The sequence below is a fragment of the Bidens hawaiensis genome, unplaced genomic scaffold, assembly GCF_021521415.1.
Source record: "Bidens hawaiensis isolate Kalapana, Puna unplaced genomic scaffold, B.hawaiensis_p1.1 tig00034315_1, whole genome shotgun sequence".
In the NCBI taxonomy this organism is placed as follows: domain Eukaryota; kingdom Viridiplantae; phylum Streptophyta; class Magnoliopsida; order Asterales; family Asteraceae; genus Bidens; species Bidens hawaiensis.
The window spans coordinates 189,012-216,152 of NW_027495942.1; the positions used below are offsets into that span (position 1 = coordinate 189,012).

The 27,141-nt window shown below is 35.2% G+C and overlaps 1 protein-coding gene across 1 annotated transcript; it reads right to left on the reverse strand.

The window, feature by feature from the left end:
- Positions 1-9,573: 9,573 nt before the first annotated feature.
- LOC143586107 (GDSL esterase/lipase At5g33370-like) lies at positions 9,574-19,156 on the reverse strand. The gene is made up of 5 exons (XM_077067725.1): positions 18,922-19,156; positions 18,647-18,774; positions 14,655-14,897; positions 9,956-10,208; positions 9,574-9,863 (listed from the first exon to the last, which is right to left on the reverse strand). Exons 1-5 carry the CDS (start codon positions 19,154-19,156, stop codon positions 9,631-9,633), a joined length of 1,092 nt encoding a protein of 363 aa, XP_076923840.1. The 3' UTR covers positions 9,574-9,630.
- Between the last annotated feature and the right edge of the window lie 7,985 nt (positions 19,157-27,141).

Consider the following 27,141-nt stretch of genomic DNA (forward strand, 5'->3'; position numbering starts at 1 on the left):
CCTCGTCAGGTATCACACAAAAGATCCTCCATTATTATATGGACTGGCTCATTTAGGCGGGAGTTTTCCCCCTCCCGCCTTTATGCGGGAATGTTCCCGGCTTTGCTCATTCCTTCTTCAGGTGACTACTGAATTATTATGAGTCTGAGCCTTATGCGTGTAGCCATGCTGCGCGGGTGGCCAGTCCCTAATGGCGGGTATCCGCACCTGCGGGAACAGGCGGATACTTGGAAACCATAGGGAGGCATTTCCTGCAGGACCAGCTTGCGTACCGCATGTGAGGTCGTCACAACTCTGAGCGTGGTGGGTCCTGCGGGTTTGGTAGGTCGCGGCGCAGACGTCCTTATGGTGAAGTCTGCGGGTTCAACTGCGCAGACGTCCGTTTAAGGAGTCTTGCGTGTTCAACTGCGCAGACGTCTCCTTTTAAGGAAGTCTTGCGGGTCCTAACCACCTCTGCTGGGACCTACCTCTTCAAGTCCCCCCAGTCCAATGTTCTGCTCATGAATGTTTAATAAAGTGAGGTGAACTTTTGGACTTAAGCAAGGGGTTTTTGAAAAGGGTTTAGTTTTATGGGTTTTCCGCGGGAAGTCTTACCCACGGGTTTCCCAATGTCACGCAGAATTTCCCAATGTTCTGCTTGATCTCTGGGATGATGCGGATAGGTCTGTAACCTCCCCGCAAGTCAGGAGCGTTTAGAACCTTTTGTGTAGATTCTCCATGAGGTCTTGGTGGTTTTGAACATAGTGATCAATCATGTTATAACCACCAATTCCATCCTGAAGTTTCAAACAATCTAGTTCTTGACGTTCCCGCTATGCGGGGATGTTAATCCCGTTTCTGCAAGCATGGCCCAGAAGATCCTTCTTGGTTTCAATTCCCATGGAGTGCTCGGTATGCGAAGGGTTTTGCCTTGACGCTGTACCCGCACTTCGTCTTATTAGTTACTTTACTCCCAAGGTATCCCTGGCGTTAAATCCCTGCAGGGCTAGGTGCGTGAAGGGTTTTGCCTTAACACTGTACCCGCACCTGACTTATGGTTGCCGAGGTGTTCCTGGCGTTTAATCCCCTGCGGGCGCTAGGTATGTGAAGGGTTTTGCCTTAACACTGTACCCGCGCCCGACTTACAATTGGGTGCCGAGGTATGACTTTTTACGGGTGTTAGGTATGTGGAGGGTTTTGCCTTAACACTGTACCTGTGCCCGTTTTGTAGTTGGGTGGAATGCCAAGATTTTCTCGGCTTCACTTCCCTGTGGGTGCTAGGTATGTGAAGGGTTTTGCCTTAACACTGTACCCGCACCCGGCTTCATAATTGGGTTTTTCCGGTTTCCGTGCCCTGCGGGTGCTAGGTATGTGAAGGGTTTTGCCTTAACACTGTACCCGCACCCGACTTCATAGTTGGGTATTCTTGGCCTCTGTTCCCTGCAGGTGCTAGGTATATGAAGGGTTTTGCCTTAACACTGTACCCGCAGCCGTCTTACGGTCAACTGGATAGCCAGGGTAAGGGGTTTTTCCCGCTTACTTTTCGAATCTTTTTGAATTTTTGAAATTTGAAGAGTTGGTGAAAGGATAAGAACAGTCGTCGTGCGACGGTTTCTTCTGACTGTGTCAGGACGTGCTGGAAGTTATGGTGACGTGACATTATATGGTCATTCCAGACGCTTTTTACGGCGCGTGGGCGCGATTTTTCGGGCGCGTGGCCGCAAAATTAATGGCACTCGTCCTTTCAACAGCTGTTGCCAGCTTGCCTGGTGCCACATGTCACGGTTTCATTGCACCTTCAATTTCTCTCTCCTCCGCATTAAATTCATCGCATTAATTGCGATCACTATATAAAGGGGAAGAGGGTCCTTTGTAATTCACATCTTCACTTCTTCTCTTCATCTCTAAGGCGATTTCTGGTGAATACTCTCTTATTTAGTTGAGCATTCCTCCGAAATCGTTTCTTCTTCCTCTGCAATATGTCTTCCCATGATGCTGAAGCTGTAGCCGACGATAGGAGTACTGCTGGCGAGTGCCAGTGTGCTCTACCTATCGATCTGTACCAGTATGTCGTCAGGAAATTCATGCTTGAGTCTCTTGAGCCTGAGTTTCCTGAACCTTAGCAGACTGTGTACGATGCCCCCAGTGGCAAGATCGGGGTATATGCTGCATTCTTTGTTTATGGGAACCTTAGGTTCCCATTGACAAAGTTTGTGTACCGTGTCCTGGAGAGGCACGGTGTGCACCTGACCGAGGTGCATCCGATGGCGATTGCCAAGATTCGGCACTTCGAGTGGGTGTGCCGAATTCTGGGCATTGAGCCCTTTCTGACACCGAGTCAGATAGTGAAGAGGTGGCGGGGAACCCCGGTGGTGAGAAGACCACTGCTCCGGAGGCTACGACTGTTGCCTCCGGAGAACCAACGACGACGACGGTGACCGGCATCATGAGACCGGCTCCATCGGGCTCGTCCCCGCCCGTCCGTACGTTCAGGCTCAAGAAAACCCGTAAGTACAAACATCCTTATCTTTGTAGATTTATCATACTTCATGAATTTATTGAAACACTTATCTTCTTGCGCAGGTGTGGATGTTGACGCATTCCAGGGTGGAGCGCAGAGGAGTACCTCTCCGCCAATGACGGTAGGCTCGGTCAGCCTACCTGAGGCGACGACCCAGGCGCCTGCGCCTGCTTCCGCTGGATCAGTTGCTCACTCCCTTGAGCCGACTGTTCCAGCTGAGATGACGTCACCGCCGGTGGTAAGTGCGATTTTTACAGCATCTTTCACCGAGCCGGCGGTTACGAATGCTGCGGATTCTGCGGCGGCGACTGCGGCGGCAACCACGGCGGCCGCTACTATGCCTCCGCCACCGGCAACGACGGCCGGCCCATCAGGTACGCGCGGGGCTTCTCGCCAATCTTTGTCACCTTCCCATCTGCCCGACCTTTTGGATGGATTTCCCTTAGGTTCAGGCGATGGGTTTGGTGGCTATCGGCCTGTGATCGACCCTACAGGTGCGTAGGGTTCTTTTGGCCTTTCTTATATATTTCTTCTTTTTCCTAACTGCTTTGTTTCTTTTGCAGTGTCGGATTCCAATGAAGTGTATGTTCCGCGATGGAACATCCGCCGAGGAACAACCCTTCGTACCCCTGTGGAGTGCGTGGAATGGGCTCGCCACGCTGCTCCCCATGGTGCGTTGGGGGAAGCCATGGCTAGCTACCAGGAGGGTAGGCTAACCAATGAGCTTCGGGTTCTCCAGGCCCGGATGCAGCCGCGCGTCGAGCTGCTTTGTCGTGAAAACGACAAGTTGAAAGCAGCTCGCGCCAAGGAAGTATCTCAAGCGCGGGCTCTTCGGGAGGAGAACCAATAGTTGGCCGCAGCTGCTGCGGAGAAGGAGAAGGCCTTCAAGGCCCTTGAGGTTGAGGTTCAAGCGCGACTCGAGGCCCGCTCCAAGGCTGCCCAAGCTGTTAACGAACAGCTTCGGCTGGCTAAGGAGACTGCGAGGAACGCAACCGAGAGGGCCACCAAGGCTGAAGCCGTTGCTGAGCCTTTACGCGTGGAGAACGAGGAGCTCAAGGCCAAATTAGAGGCTCTCCAACGTGCTCATGATGCCTTGGCGATGGAAGATGCCAAGAAGCTCCAAGAGATCCTGGACCAGAGGGGCGTGCTTGACCATACCGAGCGGAAGCTTAAGGGCGTCGAAGAGGCTGCCGCAAAGGAAGTGCTACTTGCCAACCTTAACAAAAGCGAAGCCGAACGCGCCTGCACCCAAGCTCAAGCCGCCCTTCAAGAAGCTCTGGTTGCCAAGGAATGGCTTCTTCGAGAAGCGTTGACTCAGGTATGTTTAGCTTTACGTCTTCACGCTTTCCTTTGTACATAGAAAAGGTGTTTGACACTTGTATTTTCTTTGTAGGTTGTGCATCGGGTCTTCTCAGAGACTACTTACGATGATGCCATGAGCGCAGCCCTCAACGCTTCTCATGAGGATGGGGAAAAGGCCGGCTTCCTGCTTGGTCTAGGGTTCGTTGAGAAAGGCGTCCCGCCTTCCAACTTCCCTTTGTTCGATGTGGACACCGAAGCTGCATATGACCAAGCGGTGAACCAATATGCCGCCTTCCCGCATCCGGTGGTGGAGAAGGTGAAGGAAGTCGCTGCTGCTGATGATGGACTTGCTATCCTCAAGGCTTTCCTTGAACCGCCACGCTCTACTGATGGGGCGGGTCCAAGTGGAAGTGGTCCTGAAGCTTGATTCTGAAGATCCCTTCCCGCTGCTAGGATAGACTAGATTTTGTTTTGTAGGCGGGTAGTTACCCGGCCATTCTTGTAATATATCTTTTGTGAAATACAAATCTTTTTGTGGATAAGACTGTTATTTCCTTTGGGTTCATTGCTTTATCAACCTTATATGACTTGCATAGTTAGTTTAAATTAGCGATTTCCCAAGTGTTTAAAATAAGTTAACCTTGAATGTGGTTGACAGTAGGTTGAAGTTTTGCTTCCCCCTTTGTGAGTGTGCGGATAGGACCGGCACTTGCACTTGGTAGGATGGCTAAACTTTACCTATGTCTGACCTGCGCGTAGGTTTTTCCTTATCCTTTCAGAATGACTTTTAACCGTTCGACGCGCGGTTGTTAATGAGTTAGTGTTCAGCTTCCGCTACCAGGATTCATGCGGGTATACCGGCACTTTCACATAGTGGGATGGCTGAACTCTTCCCCTTTAACTGTCCTGCATGAAGGTCTTGTCATTTTCTGGGTTTATGCGGGTTTTGCCGCCTTCCCCACGCAACGATTCTTCACTTGATGCGGTGAATACCGGCATTAGTGTTCGAATCGACCGTTCAACGCGTGGTTGTTAATAGGTTAGTGTTCAGCTTTCCTCTACCAGGATTCATGCGGATATACCGGCACTTTCACATAGTGGGATGGCTGAACCTTTCCCCTTTAACTGACATGCGTGAAGGTTCTGTCGTTTTTTGGGTTTATGCGGGTTTTGCCGCCTTCCCCACGCAATGACTCTTCTTGATGCGATGACTACCGGCATTAGTGTTCGAATCGACCGTTCAACGCGTGGTTGTTAATAGGTTAGTGTTCAGCTTCCTCTACCAGGATTCATGCGGATATACCGGCACTTTCACATAGTGGGATGGCTGAACCTTTCCCCTCTAACTGACCTGCGTGAAGGTTTGATGCTTTTGGGTTTGTGCGGGTTTTGCCGCCTTCCCTGCGCAACGATTCTTCACTTGATGCGGCGGATACCGGCATCTCCATGTGCAAAGTTCATAAAATATAAATGTAAAATCAGCTTCAATTTGAAGGAGAATCGTTTCCATTAGAAGTGGCTCTAGGCCTTTTCTTTACAAATTTGGAATTGATCTACATACAAACTGTGTAATTGAGCTCCCATTAGGCGTGGCTTGGATGGGAGCACCATCGAGCCGACATGTATCTTGTTCGGGATCTCGTTGTTTACGCAGTATGTGGTCTCCGTTGAAGCTGCGATTTTTATTCATGCGTTTCCCCAGCTGGGGTTCACGCATCAGCCTGCTCGACGCTCACTTCGCCACAAGGTGCGCGAGTGTCCCATCCTTGACAAATGCTTCGACCAAGTCCTTTACGTCTAAGCATTCCTCAGTGTTGTGGCCTTTGGTTTTGTGAAAATCACAATACTTTCTCCGATCCGCGTTGTGGCGATGCCGGATAAACGGAGCCTTTGGCCACGGGAGCTCCTCCGTGGCGAATATCTCGGTCACACTCTTTGTGAGTGGCGTCCACCTGGCGTTCTTCTCCGGTTTCACGTTATCTCTTCCGCCCAACCGATGTTGGAAACCGGACGGGGTGTCAAAGTTTACCCTTGACTGCCAAATGCCCAGCTTCCGCTTTTTGTTTAATCGGGCGGTAAGGACGTTGTTTTCCCTCGTCTTCTGGGTGTAGAGGTTCGTGCTTTGTGGAAGATCTCTACCCAGTTGCCTCTCGGTTTCCGCAAAGCGTTTAGCCGCGGTCATGATGGCATCCCATGTGGATGGCATGCCATCTTTGCCCGTCAGGGTGCGGATGAGTTCGGGGTCGTTTGCGCCCTGGATGAAAGCGGCGCGAACGAGATCTTCGCTAACGTTGCCCAGGCTTAGCTTCTTCGAGTTGAAGCGAGTGATGAAGTCAGGCAAAGATTCTTCCTCCTCTCGGACGCACTTGAGGATTGTCCACTGCTCCTCAGTGTACTTTCTTTGCTGACTAAAGTGTTGGCTGAACTTCTGTTGGAAGTCTGCCCAATCGTAGATGTGGTGGACCGGCAGACGGTCGAACCACGCTCTAGCTGCTCCGACCAGCGTCATTTGGAACATATAACACCACGTAGGTTCCGTCCAGTTACTGACGGTCGCCCCCGCGATGAATCTGTTCAAGTGATCGTCAGGGTCAGAAATACCATCGTACGTGCCTATGTTGGACATTTGCTTGGCACTTCTTGGGGCGATTGCTTCCGCAATGTCCCTTGCGAATTTGGACGTTCCCGCCCTTGCCGCAGTTGGTGTGAATGTTTTGGAGAAGTCCCGCGGGCTGTTGCCTACGTTTATTAGACTGAATGCTTCTCCAAAACGCCTTCTCGGTTGGGAATCCGTTTCTTTACGCTTCCCTTTCGCCCTATGACGAGGGTTCGCGTCTTCCTCGGATTCCTCCGAATCATCGTCGTACTCGAATTCTTCCACTTGTTGGAGTGAACGTAAACGTTCATCCAACTCAGCTTGGAACTCTTTTTGACGTGCTTCGGCCCACGCTTTAACCTCATCGAGTGTTTGGCAGGGGAGCCTCGTCTGTTGATTTTCTAACTGGGTATCGGTGAATCCCAGTGTTTGATTATTTACTTCACTTGCCCCGGCTTGGGTAGCTGGGGTAGTGTTCGTAAAGTTTGTGTACTCGGTATTCCCCCTTATAGCTGGGGTCATAATTACCGGAGTCTCTTGGTTACTCGGTTTTGGGACCGGAGTATCCATAACCATCTTTCCAGAAATTTTGAAAAAACTGGAGAAAAATAAAGTTCTAGCTTTATGCACGGATGGCGCCAATGAAGAAACACCAGTCGAACCCCGACAGATTACGAGTAACCTGAGGGTTAGATAGACGTTTCCCACGAGGGGTTAATTCCGGCAAGATGGTTCTTCCGATAACCTGCAAAACAGACACCGTGAGCTCGTCACTAAGAAAGGGGGGGGGTTCCTCCTTGTGACCACCCTCCGGCGTGAGAATCAGTCTATATTACTCTTTGAATATAAAAGTATATTATTAATACTAGAGCAGTTATCAGGTAAATTATACAAGATATTAGATGATGAAATGATATTACCATTTGATGTCTTTTATAGCCGAAGGTGGGTTTCCAAGGAGGTTTAGCCGGTCTACTACTCTGCCAACTGTGGCCTACGCACGTGCTCTGCTAGTAATTGGTGGATAGGCAGCGGCTGACAGTGACCAGGCGTGCTGTTCACTTTTCCTTTTCCACCAACTACAGGCTAGGCACGTGGTATGGCAGGAGTTGGTGAGCAGGCGGCGGCTATTGGTCACAGTGCTGTGGCGTGTTGTCTGCCATGCTGCTGTCAGTGAGCTGTCGTATCGTTGGTCAGATCTTTTGTCCATACCTCGTCAGGTATCACACAAAAGATCCTCCATTATTATACGGACTGGCTCATTTAGGCGGGAGTTTTCCCCCTCCCGCCTTTATGCGGGAATGTTCCCGGCTTTGCTCATTCCTTCTTCAGGTGACTACTGAATTATTATGAGTCTGAGCCTTATGCGTGTAGCCATGCTGCGCGGGTGGCCAGTCCCTAATGGCGGGTATAGGAACCTATAAGCAATTTTTTATATTTTTTTCTTAATCAAGCACTTCAAAATTTTGGCTTTTAATTACAAAACTTAAATCATTTGCAAATCTGATGTGTCTTTTTTTCATGACGGTTTAATTCTAGGTATCCAGCGCCGAAATTGCAATGGTCGATGATTTGTTAGACGTTTTCGGCGACAAAGTTACAGGCACGTGTTTCGGTTTGTTGCTTTCCTTCCCCTGTTTACAATTGAGGTATAATATATGGACAAGTGCTTTCATCCTGCTTGGTTTGATGTTAGTTTTCTATTTGTGTGTTTTTTACCTGCATGTTATGTTTTGTGATTAAAAGCCTAAATTTCAATTTGAATTGCATGGGTGTTTTACTAAATTACCATTGTTTATGTAATTTTGACGAGCATTGGATTATTGCTCCTTGACATTATTAATTTATCAAATTTAGTTGAGTTCGAACATGATGCAAGTTTGCATTTACAGTTATAAGTTGTCTAAGGGAATATTGATAATAATACTTTGATCTTTGCTAATGTAGTGTTGATTTTAAGTTTAAAACTATAGAGGTTGGTGGCAAACAAATGAAGCTGAAACTGCAAATCTAGGACATTGTTGGTCAGGAGCGATTTGGGACAATCTTTTTGTCGTTTTTTTTATTTTAATTTCCTGAAATTGAGAAGATGTAAGAGTTGTGATGTTGATACATAGTAACTACCGTCTTATTTATATATAGAAAGTACATGTGATGCTCTTATTTAAATATAGTCGAGTAAGTATATAGCCATTAAGCATATTCTTATAGGTTATAAATAGTTGAGAATTTTTTCTTGATTTTCGGTATATGTTTCAAAGTAAAAGGTTTTCTTGATTTATTATTAGGTCATATGTGTTAATTATTTGTTTACTCATAACCATTATATTTGCAGGTGCCTTATATGTCAATATGGTTTATGGCCACTTTCAAGCTAAATGAAGATTTACACTCAAGTATTGTACAATTAGTCCGACCACCATGTCAGAGTTACTCCGATGCTAATGATTTTCACGGTCACTGTAATTGAGACTTTGATATCAAATGCATGCGTCAAGATAGGTCGAATGACTAATGATTGCAACATCTAAGATCATTTTGTAACATCTGATATTATAATCTCAAATTTCTATGCCTATATATTACCATCTTCAAGACCCAGCGCAAATGGGTAAAATGTAAATCATGCGGTTTGTATGCCTACATATTAGCAACTACAAATGGGTAAAATGTAACCCTAAACCCACCCCGCCGCAAACGCGGCGGGTTTAAATACTAGTTTAATTATAATTAGAACTAATATAAGATATAGATTAAAAAAAATTTATAAAATACGTATAAATCGTAATCCGCTTATTAGATATTGAGTCCAGTCTTTTTTTTACCCATAAACCATTTGAGATATTGGGTCTATGGGTCTTTTTATTTCATTACTCGTTAGGACCTACGGGCCCTTTTATTTTGGCTCGGTCGAGGCATTAAATTCTCGAAGACGGCCCTGCAAACCTTCATTGCGGTTTTAGATTTTGGAACCAGCCGACCGAAAGCTAAAGTAAAAAACCAGCCGCAAAACCGAACCAATGAGCGGTTTGGGCAATTTCACAGTTTGGAACCGAACCATGAACGCCTCTAATCCCGACTGCCACACCGTCTACACTTAGAATAATCTAAGAAAGCACATCCAAGCTAATTCATTTAATTGACCATAGATTTAAACTCACAACAATTGTAGATTTAAACTCACAACAATTGTAGCTTTTAAGAAGATGCATATGAGCTTCAAATCAACATATTACATGTTGGAGTCTAGGTGCATTATGGTGCTTATGTTCATGGGTCTCATGTACTCGTCTGCACCATTCATCATCTGTTCCACGATATATCTACTCGCTCTTTCTGTCGGGTGGAACGCATCCCAAAAGACAAACTTGTCTCTGTTGTCACACAACATCGACCATGGAGTGCATAAGCCCAAGCCGTTGAACGGTCCTTGTCCACAACATGCTGTATTTGAGTTTTCAAATCCTGCATGCATAATCAATTAAACGATCAAAAAAGGTAGATTAAAACTGAATAATAATTAGTTAAGATAAATATGTTACGGCGTTCTCAGTTACCAAATGCTTGAGGATTGGTGATGATATTATTATGCATAAGTTTGGTATTGGCTGCGATGAAAACATGATCACCAAGTTTAGCATTAACCTCTTGAACCAATTGGACAAGTTGTGGTTCAAACAACTCTGATGCAGCCTGAAGCTCGCCAGCGCATTCACCATTTGAACTGTGTAGAGCCATCTCTGCTGGTGCACAGCCCAGTGGTCCAGTACCCATTAGAATTACCCTTCTAACTCCACTCTCATACAAATTCTGTTAAAAGTGATTGTTATTTTAACTATATATATTTCTCTATCATAATCAATAAGGTCTCCACTCTCCAACAATATTTTCTAACACGGATTAAATCAATATGTAATATGTATGTACGTATGTCGTTTGACACACATACTAATTTAACATGTTCGATCTAGCATTCTATTAAGCATTTACTGATCATTAAGAGTACATTGATAAGTAGAGTATATTGCTTTCTAATTTGGGTGGTTAATGGAGGTTATTGTAAAACAATAAAACATATACTATAGAACAAATTTAAGTGAAAGTAGTAACAAAATAAATACAAAAACAAATAATACACCTCTATAATGTTGGCAAACCTCCACATATATGTTATTTAAATTTTAAAAATGGATTGTTGGTTGATTTGAACTTTTATTTTTCATTTAAGTTACTTTTACTCTAAACATGTAGTATTTCCAAAATATATTTTGTTGTGCGTTTCAACAATATTCGGTACATAAAAACTTTTGTATATATATTAGTTAAATGTTTTGATAAAAAATAATGAATTATATTGCATCTATATTTATAAAAAATTAATTTTAAAAAGTAGTGTGATTACTAACACAATAAAGAAAAAAGAGTAGTGTAACATGACTGGAGTACTGGACTGGTTTTAAGCGTTTGTCCTATACACATTACCTCCTTTCATTAAATATACCAAGAAAAATTTATATTTTCACTTTTTCTTAGAAGTAAAAGAATACAATATAAACAGAAAGATTAAAAATTAGAATAAACTATTCTATAATTTGAATCAAAGTTGAACAATTGAAATTAATGTTTTTCTGTTCAAGCATCTGGAGTGATGGGTCAAGTTATTTTACAAAGGAAAACAAAAATGAAAAAGATGAGAAGAATTTATACTCACACAAAAAAACCCCTCAAAAAAATTGAAAAAAAAAATTAACAAAAAATCATAACTCAAAATTCAATAAAAAAACACAAAAATGTTCCCATTGTCTTTCTTGTTCTAAAAAAACACACAATGGTGAGTGAAAAAAGTCGTTTCTTTTTGTTTATCATTGTGTTTTGGGTTTGTTTTCGTTATTGATTATGTCTTTTTTCCCTTGACATTGTGTCATGTTTTCTTAATATTGTGTTATATTACTCAACATTATGCTATATTTAGTTCGACATTGTGTTATATTTTGTGATATTTTGTGTCTTTTTTAGTTATAATTGTGTCTTTTATTCATTTTCGTCATTGTGTCTTTGATCTCGGCATTGTGTCTTTTCGTTATTTTTTATCGTCATTTTTTTATTTTTACTTTTTTTAACAGGAATGATGGCGGAAACATTTTAGTTTTTTAAATTTTTTTATTTTTTATTTATATTTTAAGTTATGAATTTTTTTATTATTTTTTCTGAATTTGTTTTTAATGTGTTTTTTATGTGGTTACAAATCTTTCTCACACTACTTACTTTTGTCTCCTTTTATATTTTAACTTTATCCCTAGAGTTAATTCAATCACTTTGTAACTTTGTAAAAGCTTATTACAATTTACAATTCTAAATATATATATTTAATACCTTAATACAAGATGTTAAAAGCATTTAATATATAGGGACAACTTAATACAAGGGACTTTGTAAATAATGTATTTGTCGAAGCATATGTGATCATTCCTATGATTTAATAATAGTATCACTAGCAACAAGACTTTATTTACTCATAAATAATAATGTATTTACTTGTGAATACATTAATTTCATAGCAGTGTATTAATTTTCATATATATATATATATATGGAAATGATAAAGAAAGAACTCATTTTAAAAAAGAAAATTAAGCACTTTTAATTTAATTAAAAAAAATATTTTTAAATTTTTTTTTCCTTTTATCCTTCTTATATGTTGTTATCCTTTACCACAAAAAAATATAAAAATTTAAAAAAAAAACTCGTTGTAATGCATATATGCAATACATCGACTTTTTCTTAATGCATATGTGTACTAGTGTGTATTTTTATATATGCAATAGTGTTGATTAGCATATATGCAATTGTTTGTATTTTATATGTACAATAGTGTTATATTATATACAAAAACAAAAAAAAATCGATATAGTGCATATGTATATTATTGTTGTATTACATATATGTGATAGTGTGTATTGCATACAATTATTAGTGTTGTATTTGCATATATTCAATAGTGTGTATTGTATAATGTAATTGTGTTGTATTATATGCAATAAAACACTATTGTATATATTCAATAGGCATTAGTACACATATGCACTACACCGACAAGTTTTAAGGTTTTTTTTTTGAAACAATATGACCTTATTAGAAAGAGGAAACAAAAAAAATCACTAAATATTTTTTTAAAAATAGTTAAAAATAATTCTTTACTAGTTCTCTCTAGATCTCATCCCATGATCAGGATCATGTGAGAACTATTTTGAAATTGAGAACTTTAAAAACCATTTTGGACCACAAAAAACCCAAAAATTAAAAAAAATCATAAAACAAAAAAAAACACAAAAATGAAAAAGTAAAAAAAAAATTCTTATTTATCATCCCAGTTTAATAATAAAAAAACCGTCTCGTTTTAGCTAAATTATACACATATGTATAATATGTACATATATATACATACATGTTTTTTATACACATATTTACAATTTAAGGTAAATGATAATGTACATATGTGTACATTACGAAACTAGAGATTAAATGAAATTATGCATACGTGTATAATACGAAGTTTTTTTTCTTTTTTTATGAAACCGGAATCAAATATAAGAATTTTGATTTTTTTTTTTACTTTTTTAAATTTTTTGTTTTTTTTTTGTTTTATAATTTTTTTTTAAATATTTTTTAGAGGTTTTTTTTGTGGCTCAAAATGGTTCTCAAAGTTCTCAATTTCCAAAGAGTTCTCTTAGGATCGTTACCCTATACATATACATTTAGAGAGAGAGAGAGAGTTAAATGTCATTTTAGTACCTGTGGTTTAAACAACTACGCAACTTTAGTACCTAATCTATATTTTATGCAAATAGCTACCTTAGTTTCCAAAGTCTTGCATTTCTAGTACTTTTTTTAACCCCGTTAACTTTCATCCATTAAATCAGGGGCATTTGTGTAATTTTATTATTTAAATGAAGGATATTAGGGTAATTTTACTATTATATTTTTCTTTTTTTGTTTTCTCTCTTCCTGATTATAAACCCTTTCCCCCATATCCCCAAAATCATCATATGAACCTTAATTCTCCAAAATCACATAGACCTCAAAATTAATCATGGTTATGAACTCTTGTGGTTCGCCAACCATCATTCAAAGCCTCATCGAATTCAGTCTTCTTCAAAGGATCCGATAACACCCGCCACGCGTGACGAACAACCTCCAACGCTTCATTCGCAAAGGCGAATTGGTTAACGCTAGGGTTTAATAGTCCGTACAGCTGATCATACATCCGTTTGATTAAACTGGAGTCGTTTGAGTGCCAATTAACATGGATTACTTGGTACCAGTCGGGAATACTTCCGGCGAGTAAGACGGCGGCGACGGCGAGGATCTTGTTGACGCCGGGGAGGTCAAGGTTGAGGTGGTGAGCTTGGAGGGCGTATTTCCAGCAGTCGTCGAAATGGCGGCGACGGGGAGGTCAGTTTATTGACAACTGATGAGTGAAGTCGGGGAATCAATTTGGTTTATCAGTTTGGTGTTTAGAGAATTAGGGTTATTAGGAATGAGTTAAGATCCGATAATAATAAAATGGGGAAGGAATAAATAAAAGAAATAAACAAATAATAATAAAATTACACAAATACCCCTGACTTAACGGATAAAGTTAACGGGGTTAAAAAAGTACTAAAAATGCAAGACTTTGGAAACTGAGGTACCTATTTGCATAAAATAAAGAATATGTATTAAAGTTGCGTAGTTGTCCAAACCACATGTACTAAAATGACACTTAACTCATACATATATATATATAGGGTAGAGATACTGTACGCTAATGCCTAACGTTTGAGAGGTACGCGAGATGCTCAAAGGCAAAAACAAAGGCAAAAACCTAAAACGCATAGAAAACGCTCACAAAAACTTAAACGCTCAACCAAAAACCTAAAACGCTCAAAAAACGGTTTTCGTGAAAAAAGTAAAAAATTGATCGATTAACGATCCAAAACTGTTTTTCTCAGTTAACCAATGATTAATTGGATATGTATTGACGATTCCGAGATGTTGAGATGTGATTTCATGGATCGATTCGTGAAAAACAAGATTTACGTACGTTAATGTACGTTAAGGATTAGTGTATTGGATCTTTTCAATATATATATATATATATATATAATTCATTAGTGAATATCGTAAATAAAATAAATACGAACTTATGATTTAGTGGTTTTCACATGCACATTGCATATCCTTTTAAACTTAAATAATGAATTTATTAAAGCTTACCATCATAATCTTGCGATACTCCGATATGAGGAGGGAAACATAATCAGGAAGATTATATTGTTGGCGCCTTGCGGAGAAACTAGTCAAATAATAGTTGTTCACAAAATCATTGCCACCTAGTGATACGAGGACCAAACCTTTGTTTACAAGCTCCCTTGCTTGTTTTTCACCTACTATTTTACTTATTCTTTGTTGATACTCTCTGAAGTACTGTATTTGCACAGCCACCCGAAGCACGTTTGCCTGCACACAGTCGATTATTATTTTGCTAGGTTTACTCAATGTGCAATTTCAATGTCTAAATTGATATTTGATACGATATCAATTTTGAATGTTCAAGGTTTAAACCTTACCATAACAACGTTAAAATTGTGTTACTCAAGTAAACATGAAATTATTATAAATAGGGATTTGTTAGGACTAATGCACTTTATATAGTAAATTGGTTTTTTATGAGATTTAGATCGGGTTCATATCATGAAAATCTCAATGGATATTTTTTTTAACCACGTCAGTAGTTAAATGGTGAATTATAAACCTGTAAGAAACCCCATGAACCGAACGGGTAATAAGAAATCAAGTACCCAATGACCAATAGATATTAAATTGGATATGAAATATAATTTACAATCAAGTAGGAGACCGACATCACAAAACTCATACCAAACACGACCAATTATATTCTTGAACTGAAGAAATAAGCTTCTTCATACACTTCGTGTTAAACCTATCGGTGTGCTAATTTTTTTAAAGATTTTTGTGTTTTATATTTTAATAAAAACTATTTAGATTTATTTTAGTTCAATATTATTAATAAGTAGCATGTTATTTGACGCGTTACGACGGGGCAATTGTGATATGTTGTCGTACATGTCACACTGGTTATAGTATAAACAAAATTGGTAAATTCTAAACGTTAAAACCCAAAAAGAATCACCAAATTAACATATAAAAACATATATTTAAAACAACGTTTATTCGGTCGGTAAATGGTAAAACCCTAGCGATGAGGCGGTGAGTAGACATGTATTCGATCGGTATCAGTTATGTTTGTAACGGTATCAAAATTAAACCCAAAAAATAAATTCGTCAAACTAACATATAAGGAAATTAAAATACTTAAAACGACGTTTATTCAGTCAATAAAAACCCGGTGTTGCAGCGGAGAGTCGGTACAACCCGGGACTTTGTAAAACCCAAGTGTTGTCGGTCTAAACGCTGCATCAGTAAGTCGTCACGAGTTCGATTGATTTTCGGTTACATTTGTTACGATACTATAACATAAAACAATAAAATATAAATATATAAAAAGTTGGCATGGCCAGTAATGTTGCACCACCTAGACCAATAATAGCTCTGGCACCACCAAACTTTGTGTTTTATCATTTTTTTTAACGACGAATTTCATTGTTAAGTTAGACCGCAACTTTTTACTGAGGAGCCCCACTACCCCACTCAGGTCAGACTATGTTGTTTTAACCGGACCTACGTTGGCATCCGAGTTTGGCTTGACGTTTCCCGAGAAAATTTCCAGCCACCTGTCACTAGACAGATGTTGTACCTTCCACAAGAGAAGCCTCTCTTGAGTAAATACACTGTAATAGAAAACTCGGGGACTTCAAGAGTCGAACCTGACCCCTCAGAAAAGGTAGGCACTTATCCGTCATTAACATAACCACTATCTATAGTAATAACTAGGTTATGTACCCGTGTTTTACACGGGTTGGACAACTTAAATTTTGAAAGTGATACTTTTGATAAATAAAGTTGAATAATACATTAAGTAAATACGAAATTAAGTTATAACCACTATTCACAAACTTAAACATAAATCATAAATCTTTAAATACTTCTTTTGATACAAAATTAGATAATACACTAAAAATATGGTAGCAACTAAAATAAAATAGTATTATGAGAACATAAACAGTACAATCGATACGAACCAACCATCACTAGAAGAAAACGTTCGATTAGTTGAAGAATGTATAGTAAAGGATAATTGATAAGGTTTTGATCGACAAAATTTGGATATAAAGAAAGATATTACGGTTACAGGTGAAAAAAGACGGGTCGGGTTCAATTAAAAATTCACGTGTTTTTAATAATGTACCCGTTAAATAATGAAAATGTTCGGCTTATAAATTTTTTTTTTAAATAAACTTAATATTTTAAAAAAATATAAAATACGTTTTGTAAAAGCAATAAGAGAAATCATTAAACAAAAAAAAATATATAAAGAACTTTAAAAAGTATATATAATTAATAGGAGAGAAAGACAGGAAGAAAGAATAAGAATGCATAAGAGAATGACATGTGACATGAGAAAACTTTTATTTATTATATAGTATATAGATACTGATTTCTCAATAACAAAAGTACAATAGATTTAGAAAATTTTTGTGCTGGTAATTAATGTGCATGTGACATTATTCATGCATCTAAAGGTTGTTATCAAACTTTTAATATAAAAAAAATAGCTTGTTATGTTATATGTTTCAACTAGCTTTTGAACTAATGTATTACACGGGATTTGTCAAATAAAAAAATTAATAAAGTTTATTATTTTAAATATACATGCGAAATTAAAGGTAAAAAAATAAAATATGTAATACAAACATTAAAAATGCTAGAATCTCAAATTTACATTCACATGGAAAATAAACACGAATTAAATAATGATATGAGTTCAATACCACTATGAGTTCGAAGAAGCAGTAAAAACATATCCACAACAATAATAAAACCAAAAAATTAGAAGTATATAGAATGATTGATACATGTCATATGAATGTAACTACTATGAAAAGTTGTTTTTGTATGTGATCATATTTCTTTTGTTGAAATTTATTATGTGATAGGTGTTTATGTAGTAAAAAAGAAAAATCAAATTGATGGTTTCTAACTCGGATTATAATTTTTCAGCAAAAAACATGAATTGTAGGACTCCAATTTTTTTAGTTATAATTAATCATGTTTCAGTGTTAGTTTTAAAACGATTATGTTAAGAATATTAAATTAAATATTCAAAATTAAATAATCACATAATTGAAAATTTAAATTAAATAGCATAATTAAAACTTTATACATATATGAAGTGAGAAGCTTTTGATAATTCAAACTGAATTTATGAGTCCTTATTGTTTAAAATATGTTGACTTATTTAATAAAAACTAAGGTATACATTATGGATAATTATATTTTAGATATCAAATTGTTGTAAATGGTCATTAATGTATATATTGAAAATGTGGTAACTCATGGGTCAAACTATTTATACCCGTGACCCATCGATAACATGAATTAAGGAGAAGAGAAATTAGAAGATTTATGTTAAGATTGAATGTGGTTAAGCCAACTAAGCATTATTATTTTTGTTTATTAATTTAGTAAGATAAGATTTCCGAAATCATAAAATTTATCTGTTATGACGCAATTATATAGGGTGAGAATCCTAAGAAATTTTTTTGAAATTTAGAAAATTTGAGAACCATTTTAGGCCACAAAAAAAATCTTTTAAAAAATTATAAAACATAAAAAACAAAAATATTAAAAAAGTTAAAAAACCAAAAAATTTAGTTTCATCCCGGTTTCATAAAAAAAACCCTAATTATACACACATGTATATTTATATTTAATCTTGACTTACATAATGTACACATATATATATTATTATTTATCTTAATTGTATAAATGAATAACTTGTATAAAACTAAAAAAAATATGTATCATACATATATGTATAAATTTGCTAAACCGATATTTTTTTATGAAACCGGGATGACAAATAACAATTTTTGGTTTTTTACTTTTTTATTTTCATCTTTTTTCTAAACTTTTTTTATTGTTTTTAAAAGGAATTTTTGTATGGTCTAAAATAATTCCTAAAGTTCTCAATTTTAAAATGGTTATCACATGATTTTAATCATATACTGTTAATCTAATTATAATTTATTTATTACAAATAAATATGAGGACTGAGGTCAACTTACAAATTGGTACCCAGTATCATTGAGTATTCCTACTCCTGCAGATGCAAAGTTTGCACCCTTAAGAAGCTTTGCTTCCGTCATTTCTGGACTTAAATACGGTAATACGGGTTCAGATCCCAAATGCTCACCTGTCATAGCACTGATTAATTATCGCATATATCATAAACAAACATTTAAGATCCTATTGTTGAAAATAATTCTCTGATATTATGTAAAATAATATTGTATAGAAACATAACCACATAGAAATAGATAAGAAAGGAAAAACACGAAACTGATGATGTCAGGGATGTTACGGCCATTTGAGAAGCGGCCGTTTGGACGATGTGATGGAGTGTCGATACCATAAGGCGGCATGTCAGCTCGTGCATAAGTAACCAAAAAATTATTGTTCCCATTATCAACCAGAGAATCACCAAAAACAAAAAATGATCGGGGTTGATTCGTTTTAGAAGCCCCGTTAACCCCAATCACCAAAAGAGAGATGAGAAACAAGGATAGAAAATCCATACTATAAAATAATTTAGAGAGGAAAAGAAAAGGTGATTGAAGGTTCTATTACGTTCCTCTTCTAAATGGTGAAAATAGACATGATTGATTGACTTCATGGTCTATAAATACAAGTTTGAGAGAACTCATTTAATATATCATATTTTCAGTCATTACAATAATATTATATTGTGGTTTAAAAGTCAGCATAGACTTTTGCTTTTGTCGACTATAATTATTGTTGCAAGGCGTTTCATCACACACATCAAAATTATAATTCCTTCAAAAGTAATGAAATTTGAAATATTAATTGTCAAAATTTATTGTTGCGGACCTCTATTTACTGAATTATTTTGACTCGCTTTTTTTATGTTAATCTTAGGGATGACAATGGGTCAGGTTTAAGTATTTATTCTTAAACCTATACTTGATTATTAAAGTCCGTCTTAAACCCGTCGAGTAATTACTCATTTGATTTTGGGGATATCCATCAGGTTTTGGGTTTCTTATCGAGTTTAAGATATTAATTAATACAATCGATAACTATTGATATAAAAAAAACAAATTGTCCAAGGTTATTAAGATATAAATTCAAAACTTATTGAAGATATCTTACATGTTTTACGGATTTTGTTATCTTTTACTAATAACTTAACCGAACAGGTAGCCATGTTTTGTGAATGATAACAAATTCCAACATAATTATGGACGATTGGAAATGGCGAAAGTTAAAATACAAAAAACAAAAAAAATTAATAATAAGAAGAAGTGTGAGAAGATTTCTAATCCATTGATTTTAAATTTGGATGATGGAGATTAACTTAAGATTAAAAATCGATGAAAATGACATGAAGGTAATAACCCACTTATGATAACTTTCTCTCTTCACATTCAATGCACATGTCAACTCTTTCATCATTTTAAAACGTCTATAACTTTTTCATATGACATTTTATTTGAAATTTTGTTTACCATAATAACAAGCTTTTTTTATCATTAATATGAATATCATATTGTTATATAAAAATAAAAAAAACGTTATTGGGATTTTTTATATTGTGTTATTTGGTTGACCATTGGGTTTTTTAATTGAGTTTTTCTATGCATTGTGTTATAAACTTTGGTAATTGTGTCTTTCAATTGGTATTCATATTAAAGATAAAAATTAAAACAATGATTACATCATTGTGTCTTTGTGCTCAACATTTGTTTTTCTACTTATCATTGTGCTCAACATTCACTTAAGTTGAGAAAAATAGTATTATGTTCATTGTGTATTACGTTCAAGTCATTGTGTAATATGTAGATTTCATTGTGTTTTATATTTTAGGTCATTGTGTTATATGTATTTAACATTATGTCTTACATTTCAGTCCATTGTGTTATGTATTCATTATTGTGGTTTACGTTTCAGGTTATTGTGTGATATGTATTCATCATTGTGTTTTATGTATTAGATAATTTGTTGATAATTTTCATTATATTTACATATTATTACACAACGGTGTTATTAGTATTTAAAAAAACACAATGATTAGTTGAATGACACAATGTCAAAAAAAAAAAAAAAACACATTGACAAAAGAGAAAGACACAATGACGACAAAAGACACAATGGTAAGCAAAAAAGACACAATGGCGTTTTTTTTAGTTTTATATAACAAAATCATACTCATATTAAAGATAAAAAAACGCTTGTTATTATGGTGAATTTTATTTATAAAAAAATATCATATGAAAAAGTTATAGACGTTTAAAAATGATAAGGAAATTAACATGTGACTTGCATGTGGAGAGAGAAAATGTGTACTATTACCTTTATAACTTTTTTTTTGGTCCTTACTTGACACATTTCAATTAATTATGGCTTCTAAGAGCATTCTCATCCCATTCCCTATCCCTATCTCTATAATTACACTAAAAAACACTATATTTCTTTCTCCTGTTTAATTAAATAATATTTTTTATACATTTATCATTACAGTTTTCTCTCCACTCTACTCACAACCAATCCAACAAATATTAAAAAATAAATAAGGGCAAACAATGTTCCCCAAATTTACAAAAAATCACTACATTTCTCTCTCCAACTTATAATTTACACTCACAACCACTCAAAATCTCACCCTATAATTTTCAAACTCTCGTCACATAAATATAGGGGATGGGATGAGAATGCTCTAACATTTCTCAATTTTGTTGGCCTTTGTAGAATAACTCAACTCTTGGAATTGACAGAGCAACTTAAATAATTAGACATAAGAACTTAATAGGGAAGTAAAAAAATAAAATTGATATATTTATATGTGTTATATATATATATATTGATGAAATCTAAAGTGAACTCCCTTTAAAGAGAGAACAAAAGACTAGTAAAGAATATTTTTAACTTGTTTTTAAAATAATATTTATTTTTTTTCTTTCTTCCTTCTAATAAGATGATATTTCTCATTTACAAAAAAACCGTCGATGTAATGCATATGTGCATTAATATGTATTGCATATATAAAATAGTGTTTTATTGCATATAAAACAACACAAATGCATTATATAATACACATTATTGAATATATGCAAATACAACACTAATAATTGTATTCAAAACACACTATCGCATAAATATAATACAACATTAATGCACATATGCACTATATCAATTTTTTTTATATTTGTATATAATATAACACTATTGCAAATATACAATATAAACAACTGTATATATGTTATTCAACACTATTTCAAATATCAAAATGCACACTATTGCACAAATGCATTATAAAGAAGTCGATGTATTGCATATATGCATTACGAGTTTTTTTTTTTTTTTTTTGTATTTTTTGTGGTGAAGAATAATAACATATATAAGAAGGATGAAAGAAAAAAAATAAAAAAAAATATTTTTTTTAATTAAATTAACAATACTTCATTATTAGTTCTCTAGTTCTCTCTCTAAGGAGGAGGGCTCTCTTGATCCTTCCCTATACTTTCATTATTAGTGCCCTTTATAGTAACATCGTCTAAAGTTTGGGAGAAAAGTTTGGCATCGTCAAAGAGCGGTATTAGAATGTCTTCAGGCTCCTCATGCTCAAGACTTTTTGACTGTCACCCCCATCCAAGGGTTAGCCAAGCACATGTCAGCAGTGGAGTACCGAGCCATTCTTAAATATCGTTTAATGATCCCCCTGTTCCTAGTTGATGAGCCATGCCCGGTCTGTCGTAAGGTTTGTTTAGATAATTTTGGTGAACACATGGTTCATTGCAAAGAACTCTCGGGGTTTAAATATAGACATGATTTGCTCAGGTAGTCCTTTGTGATGTGTTAAAACGGGCGGGAATCTCGACAAGAAAAGAGGCTCATGTGAATTTCTTGTCGGATCCACGTGAAGGAAGGTCTATTCTCTGAAGAGCGGACATTCTTGTGTTTGGATGGGGGGCATGCTTGTGTGGACCTTACTGGGGTGTCCCCTTTTGTCGGGCTTAGGGACACCGAGTTTGTTGCTAGGCAGGTCGTTCTAAAGTCAGAAGCAGGAAAAATTGCTAAGCACGAGAAGACGTGTGTGGAGAATCAACATGCCTTCATCCTTTTTTGCTTTTGACACATTTGGGTCTCTTGCCCCCCGATGCTGCTACGTTTTTAAAAAGAGTTCAGCGGGTCGTGCACAGTAACTCATCGACGCCGAAGAACGATAATTTTGTTTTCAGTAGGATCGGTTTTGCCATTCAAAAGGGGGTGACGGCGCAACTTGTTGCCCGCTTACATGCCTCTTTATTGTAATTGGATCATTTTATTTTTAATATTAATCGGAATATTAATATATATATATATATATATATATATATATATATAGGGGATGGTTCAAGAGAGAAATGATATTACTGCAAGAAATGCGAGAAATGAATATGAGCTACTAGTTTTGTTTTATGTTTTAAATGCTTAAGGCTATATAAAGAAATATTAATTATTCTCTTTCTTCAATTAATATAACTAATAAACCGTAATACTTGTCTACTCAATTAATATAACTAATTAAATTATTATAATTGGAAAATATTAAGAACTCATTTATTATTATAACTTATGTTTTGTGTCTTGAATTTTAATCCTACACAAGTATAATTTATTCATACATTAAAATTTGTTTATGTCCAAAGCTAATTTCTTCCAACTTAATATATTAATATCTATCAACACATACTTACGTTATAATAAATAATACTAAAAAACTATTTTACATGTGTTTGCATTAGATATCAACAAAAAACATACAACCTACACAAAAACGTATAATCTACACTTGTTCTAAGAATAAGACAACATATAACCTACACACGAAAAACATATAATCTACACACAAAATTCATCATCAATAAAATACACACGCACATGAAAAGATATAACCTACACACGAAAAACATATAACCTACACACGAAAATTTTATCTTACACAAATACAATTTATTCATACATTAATTTCATTTTATTCAAAACCAATTTCTTCAAACTCAACATATCAATATCTATCAACACGTAGTTACACTGTGATAAATAATACAAAAATTTATCTTATACATGTTTGCATTTAATGTCAATAAAAAGTATACAACCTCCACAAAAACATATAACTTACACTTGTTCTAAGAATAAGAAAACATATAACCTACACACGAAAAACATATAACCTACGCATGTGTAGGATATATGTATCTTTGTGTAGTTTATATAATTTTTGATGTCGAATTACATATGTAAGTTGTATGTTTTTTTTATGTTGTAGGTTTTTATTGCTCAAAACAAATGTAGGTTATATAACTTCGTGTAGGTTGAATAAAATGAAGAATGTGTAAATAAAAAATAAAACTAAAGTAGTGTTTTTATCTTTTTAATTATTATAGTTAAATTAGTTAGATATATTAATTAGAGATAGATTTATAATGGTTATATTAGTTGTATTAATTGGGGAGAGAGAGAGAGTGCATTTACATCATTTTTATTTATTTTTAAATATTTAAAACCTAAAATAAAACTAGTGGCTTATATTCATTTCTTGAACTAATATCATTTCTCTCTTGAACTTAAACATATATATATATACACATATATACACCTATTCTAATAAAGTAAAATAATTGTAGACACATGTCGGGTTGTGGTTAATTCTCACCATTTTTTTCCTTCCAAAACTAATATGTGTCATAGATAATTAATTATTCACTTTCCTTTTACACTCCATTTATATTATATCTATAACATGATTAAATTATTCAGTTTTTTTTAAACTCTATTTATATTATATCTATACACTTATAAAAATAAATATTTACATATTATACTATTATACATTGTTAGAATATATTTCACAATATACTTGATGAAATCCAAAAATCAACAACAATCCGTTTTTGTTAAATATTGAAAAAAATATAATTTTAAATGTTATTATTTACATGTTATACTATGTATATTGTTGAAGAATGTAAATACAAAATAAAAAAAAACTTTAATATGCTTTCAATTTACGAAGTAATTTTTTAAATCATTAAATAATAAATATATGCTTAAAAGTTGATCTATTTTTTTGAAAATAAATCCATTTATCTATTGTTTTTTTTGTAGATTGCCATATAAATTTATAAATTATAAATATATGATTTTAAATCTATCTATTTATTTTTTTGATTAATTTAGTAAACTATACACATATGTGTTAAATTATAAGGACAGTATATACCGGTCACTTTCAAATATAATAAAGTTTATCGTATATAGTTTTGGGTTTTTTTTTATCAAAGATTGTTTCGGATTTTTTGTGGAATTTAAATTTGATTGTTACGGGTTAAAGGTTGGTAAATAAATAGATTGTTTGGTACAAAGTAACTATATTTGACTCAAAATTTATTATGGGTAAAAGAAGGGTAATTTGAATATTTATCGTCAAATTTGTTACGAGTTCAAAGTTTTGACTTGAAATGTAAAACAAATGAAAGTTAGAATTTTAAATATGATTAGGTTTCAAATTTATTTTTAAGGACATTTTTTGAAATACTCAATTGATTCGGGATTTTGCATATTAAGTATTTTTCCTAATGACTATTAAAATTTAAGAAAAATGACAAACACTTCCGACATGACACCTTCAGGCCTATCAATGCTTCTAACTTTTATCAAATTAGAAACATATGTGTCAGCATTGACTTTTCCTTAAATAGTGATCCGAATGTTGTATGTGAAATATGTCGTACAAAATTATGTTCAAGTGAAGTAAAACATTAACAAAATTGAACATGTTAACTTGTTTTTTTTGTCTAATACATTTTTCTATATACATTATGCATTGTTTTATTAGTAACTTAATTATTTAGATTAACCCGTGTGTCCACAGGCTCTAAAGCTAGTATGTATATATATATATATATATGGTGAGAATCCTAAGAGAACCTTTTGAAATTGAGAACTTTGAGAACCATTTAAGGTTACAAAAAAAACCCTTTAATTTTTTTTAAAATCATAAAACAAAAAAATGAAAATCTTAAAAAAGTAAAAGAACAAAAAAGTTTTATTTTTCATTCCGATTTCATTAAAAAAACATAGTTATACACATATGTATATTTTTATTTAATCTCAATTTACATATTATACACATACATTATTATTTATCTTAATTGTACGTATGTGTATAAAGAATAACTTGTATAAAGTTAAAAAATACGTATTATACATATATGTATAATTTTGCTAAACCGATATTTTTTTACATTTTTTATGAAACCAGGATGAAAAATAAAAATTGTTGGTTTTTTTACTTTTTTTATTTTTGTGTTTTTTTTGTTTTATAATTTTTTTCATTTTTCTTAAAAAGAAATTTTTGTGGTCCAAAATGGTTTACAAAGTTCTCAATTTTAAAATGGTTCCCACATGATCCTATATATATATATATATATATATATATATATATATATATGTTGCTTTGGTCAAAAATTAACAAAGTAATTTTGTGATCAAATTCGTATGTGAGGTAGAGTGCTTGATCAAAAATACGATGAACACAATGATTTGATTTCGAGGGAAAAAGCCCTTGATCGTGAGGATCTCCGGCACAAAAAACCCCGGACGGTGAAAACTATCACCGTCTATTTATTAATAACAAAAAAGGTGATTACAAGTGGTGGAGTTGATAATTGATCGAATGCTAAGTGTTACAATGAGTTTTGGTCGCTATCAATGTGAAGTGTGTGTTCTAAATGATCAATTCAGCTCATTTAAATAATCAAAAGAATACAACTGAAATTCCGAGAAATCCGGAATAAACCCTAGACTAAGTCTCCCATGATCCGTTGCTGCCCACGTTTGAGTTGACGAAGCCTCATTAATAGCCGTTGCAAACCCACGTCTTTTATTAACACATTAAACACGTGATCTTATCTGCAAAACAAACAAAACAATAAAGGACAATTGGATTACCGAAATATAATCCTCAGAATACTCACATCGGCGGGATAGGTTGAAATCCTTAAATCACGATCAATCCCGAGGATAAAAATCTGCTCCCAACAATTGCCCCAAATTTTTACAGTTATTGCACGACAGCTGTAAAAATTTTGAATTTTAAAGTTAATAATATCTTTGCGACTTGAAAGGGCGGCACGCGAATTGAGGAAACCCTATAGCCGTTCTTTTAGGTTATAATTAACCCATTCCGAAATCTTAAAATCACCATAGTCTCTTCATCGCTTCATATCCAGGTCAGTTTCTTTCTCTCCCATATTTTAATTTTCTGAAGTTTCCCGTTTAATCCAAATAAGAATGAGAAAAAGAACCCCTCGATCGCTCAACCCTTATTCTTTCACAACATCTGAGGATTTCATCGATCAGGGTCACATCCTAGCTACTGATGAGGATCAGTGTCTCTTCAATGATGTCGATATCAAATCTCTAAAAATTTCCGGTTTGTTACCTGCTAAGGCCGTTATCAAACCATACGACCCCAAAGCCAAAGCTGATTTTTCGT

Bases quoted from the DNA above. Each gene is read 5' to 3' on its own strand.
- LOC143586107 (XM_077067725.1), bottom strand. From the start codon at position 19,156: ATGGATTTTCTATCCTTGTTTCTCATCTCTCTTTTGGTGATTGGGGTT. The intron at 18,775-18,921 runs GTTTCGTGTTTT...GTGCTATGACAG, and splicing joins TAACATCCCTGACATCATCA to GTGAGCATTTGGGATCTGAA. The intron at 14,898-18,646 runs GTAAGTTGACCT...GACTGTGTGCAG, and splicing joins ATGATACTGGGTACCAATTT to GCAAACGTGCTTCGGGTGGC.